The sequence below is a fragment of the Alligator sinensis genome, unplaced genomic scaffold (assembly GCF_000455745.1).
Source record: "Alligator sinensis unplaced genomic scaffold, ASM45574v1 scaffold2803_1, whole genome shotgun sequence".
NCBI lineage: Eukaryota > Metazoa > Chordata > Crocodylia > Alligatoridae > Alligator > Alligator sinensis.
In genome coordinates, this window is record NW_005844319.1 from 4,859 (window position 1) to 8,443 (window position 3,585).

Sequence of the window (3,585 nt, forward strand, 5' to 3'; positions counted from 1 at the left end):
CTTGCTCAAGACACATCTCCTCCAGATATTTCTGGAGAACATGGACAATATCCAGACTAGTGATGAGTTCCTCTGAAACATGGGGCAGCTCCTGTGCTGTGAAAGACCAGAACGCAGAGGAAAGCACCAACATTGTCCAAGAAGTTTCCTGGCCCGTGCTGGAGCTGGGTGCTCATGAGTGTGGGATCTCATGCAAGAGATTATTAGGGGGTGTAGCAGGGCACTAAGGTGCCTGCTCCTCAGAGAGCTGGGAAGACTCCTTAGGTGCCGGTTGCTGAGGCAACTAGAGGGAGCTAATGATTCGCACCTGCCTAGCCAGCTGACAAGAAGGGGCAGGGCCTAGCTCCTATATAAACCACAGGCAGGAGGCTGGCCGGCAGTTCCCTACCAGCAGCCAAGGACAAAGGAGCTCCCTGCAAGAGAAGAGAAGAGAAGAGAAGAGAAGAGAAGAGAAGAGAAGAGAAGAGAAGCCAGATGCCGAAGCAGCGTCTGTCACTGCGGCGGGATGGAGCACCCCCGGTAGGCTTGAGCGTAGTTAGAGCTGGGTGGCACATGCTTACGTTGTAGCCAAGAGGCTTGTGTTTGTGTTTACTATTTTTACACCTGTGGTTTGGGTGAGGCTATTAGGGGCTGGAAGAAGCCTCATAGGGGACCCACAGCAGTGTGGGGACCCCAGCACCAGTGAGGGCACAGCATTTGGGGTTCACAGACCTCAGCCCCAGAGGAGGGCGGCATTACGGAGAAGGCCCCGGAGAAGGGGCGGCGTTACTGAGAAGGCCCTGAGAGAGGGCGCGTAGAGAGAGAGATGGGACTGCGGAGAGCCCGAGCGCCAGGGAAGGCGTGGAGATGGAAAGAGACAGAACAACGTCTGTGACAGCTGTGAGGCTTGGGGCGTGGTATTGGGGTGGTAGGAGCCACGCATAGCCCATAAGGATAGAGTACAGAGATAACAGGACAACCGTGGACCAGAAGGCGAAAGGCAGACTCCCTATAATATATATATAGAAGAACAAAGTCGTGGCGGGTGTGAATTGGAGGGTGCCAGTTGGCAACGAGACACGGTAAAGGAGGCGACAGGGGAGTGCACGGCGACCCTGACAGCCCTCCTGCTACAGGGGGATTTGACTAATTCAGGAGCAGCTATTACAGTGTGTGGCTGGTAGGTGGTGGGGGCGCCAGTTTGCTTGGAGCCAAGGGTTACCCAAGGATGACATGGACCTAAGGTGGTGGGCAGACACTGGGCCACTGGAGAACCTAGGCTAATGCATCATTCCCCCTCCCTTTTAGAGGAGGTAACTTGGTCGCCAGCCTGACTTATGGCGGTATAAAGTGTGTGTCGGGCATCTGCTCCAGTTTTCTTTTTTTATTCTAGCAAGAAACTGATGGACTGCAGTTGGCTGCAGGAAAAACCCTTGTGGCGCTTGCTGGCACCTTTGACAAGGATGTGATGTATGAGATGCAGAGTCACGGGGGCATCATGCAGCTCCCACCCCTTTTCTCCCTGATTACACTGGGTGACCTGGCCTCGGCCTATGGTACAGCATTGCCTGCCTTGTTTCTAGGATATGATCATGGATTGTGGAGGGAGGAGATGCTACCAGCTCTGTCCAATGGGGCCACCACAGCTGAGCTGGATTTGGGGCCCAAAGAGCCTGGCTCTAAGGTGACGGCACTAACTCCTGTCACAGCTGGAAGGGCATTCAGGATGGAAGGAGTGGAGACCAGGTGGGCAGGAGCCGTGCCATTCCTCAATGCCCCTCCACCCCCTGCTCCTCTCCTGCATCTGGGCATGGGAGGGGCAGCAGACACAGGATTGCCCTACATAGGGGAGTTCACTGTGGGGTTTCTCTGACAGCTTCAAAGCCCCTTTGTGCTGCTCACCCAGCACGGCTTGGCTGGGGAGGCCACAGCAGGCAGCCCAGCCCAGCCACACTCCTGAGTGTCAGGGATCAAGGTGGACAGGGATGTCTCTAACAGCACAATGTGTCCTCCCATCCCTTCTGCAGCACTGAGGTCTGAGCCCTTTCTTGTGCGGACGCTCAGCAAACTGTGTTTTGTGCTGAGGCTGGTGGAGACCAAGATGAAGCAGGCGCTGCGTGGAGATGAGTGCGAGTCCCTCCTGCAGGTGTCCCAGTGCTAACACCGAGCCTGGGCCCCACTGGAGTGTCCCCACTGGTCAGGGGGCCTCCGCTGCACCTCCTGGGCCTCATCCAACCCCTGGTGGAGAACGATCCCCTCCTCGGGCTGGTTGGAAGCTCTGAGCAGCAAGCAGGATTGGGCCCTCTATGGCTCTTGCAGAGTATTTCCCAGGAGCCGTCACCAAGGCCCTGAAGCTCTTGGACCAGGGGCAAATGGAGTAGATTGAATCCTAGTTGTAGTCTCTGGTGCCTGCTCCACCTGTCCCAACTTCTCCATCTGCCCCCAGCAGTGCGGGGTCTGCCGGGACATTGTCATGACCACCAGGCCTGCGTGTCCTGCTGCTACTTCCTCACTCCAGTGTTCCTGTGCAGATGTCTTGTCTTTGCTCCCCCTCTGCAGTGGTGCAAGGCTTTGCTCACGCTCCCAACATGAAATTGCGGGTCAGGGACGAGATCCCGTTCCCCATCAATCAGATAGCCGACAACTGTTTCTACCTGCTCCCTTTTTTTAATCTCATGAGCAGCAGCTGGCTGAGCAGCGAGGACCCAGAGCAGAGGGCTCCTGTCTTTCTAAATCTGTAGCATGCCTGTCACGTGTCTCTGTTTGCCTGTCTGTGCAGTCCTGGCAGGGAAGACCCAGTCTCAGGGGCTGATACCATGTCCATGAGAATCTGCTCTGCCTGCAGGCAGCATGCAGTTGTGTGCGCTAATGGGTGCCAGTGAGCAGTGGGATAGGGACAGGTCCTTCCAGGTGTCTTTTTTTTGGTGCCCAGGAGGGTGGCAACAAGCAGGAATTTGCTGATTTGCACACGAACCTGGGCACATCAGCACAGTGGGAAGGTGTGATCCATGAACCAGCCCCAGAGCCATATTTCACAGCCCTTCCAGCTGTCATAGGTGGGAGCCATGCAGACAGGGCTGGTCCAATGATGAACCAAGGGTGCTGTTGTCCTAGGAAGAGGAAAAACTGCCTCTTGCTGATCCAGAGGAACCTCCCAGACAGTCTGTCTGAAGGATTCAGTTCTTCCTTCCCTCTCTGCAGCTGCAGCAGGCTGCGGTCAAGGTGCTGGGACCCACGATGGACCTCCTTCTCCATCATGAGGGGCATCATGATACTGTTTTTGAGAGGCTCCCCTGTCTCCTGTGGCAGTATGAGGAAAGTGTTGACAAACTTCATGTCACCGTGGTGCGATACCGCCTGGGAAAGCAACGCTGGCCCGTGCCTGCCTGCGCGGGTATGTGGGTGTGAGGAGAGCTCCATGGTTCTCCTCGCTGACCCTGCCTCTGACGGTCACCTTGTGTTGCAGAGTCTGAGCCAGGTCTTGGAGGTGGCCTATGATCTTCAGATCCTGCTCCCTGATGGGAAACTCGAGAACTTCAGCCTCACCATGCACAAGCAGGTAAGGGAAGGCCAGTCTTGGACCTGCTGGGCCTCAGGATGAGCGGT

The 3,585-nt window shown here is 56.1% G+C and overlaps 1 protein-coding gene across 1 annotated transcript; it reads left to right on the forward strand.

Moving 5' to 3' along the window:
• Positions 1-1,447: 1,447 nt before the first annotated feature.
• Positions 1,448-3,538, forward strand: LOC112549082 (maestro heat-like repeat-containing protein family member 2B; the record flags this gene model as incomplete). Its single annotated transcript, XM_025195891.1, has 5 exons — positions 1,448-1,535; positions 2,007-2,096; positions 2,539-2,702; positions 3,181-3,324; positions 3,446-3,538. Coding segments are annotated over exons 1-5 (579 nt in total), but the record flags the coding sequence as incomplete, so codon positions are not given.
• Positions 3,539-3,585: the final 47 nt, after the last annotated feature.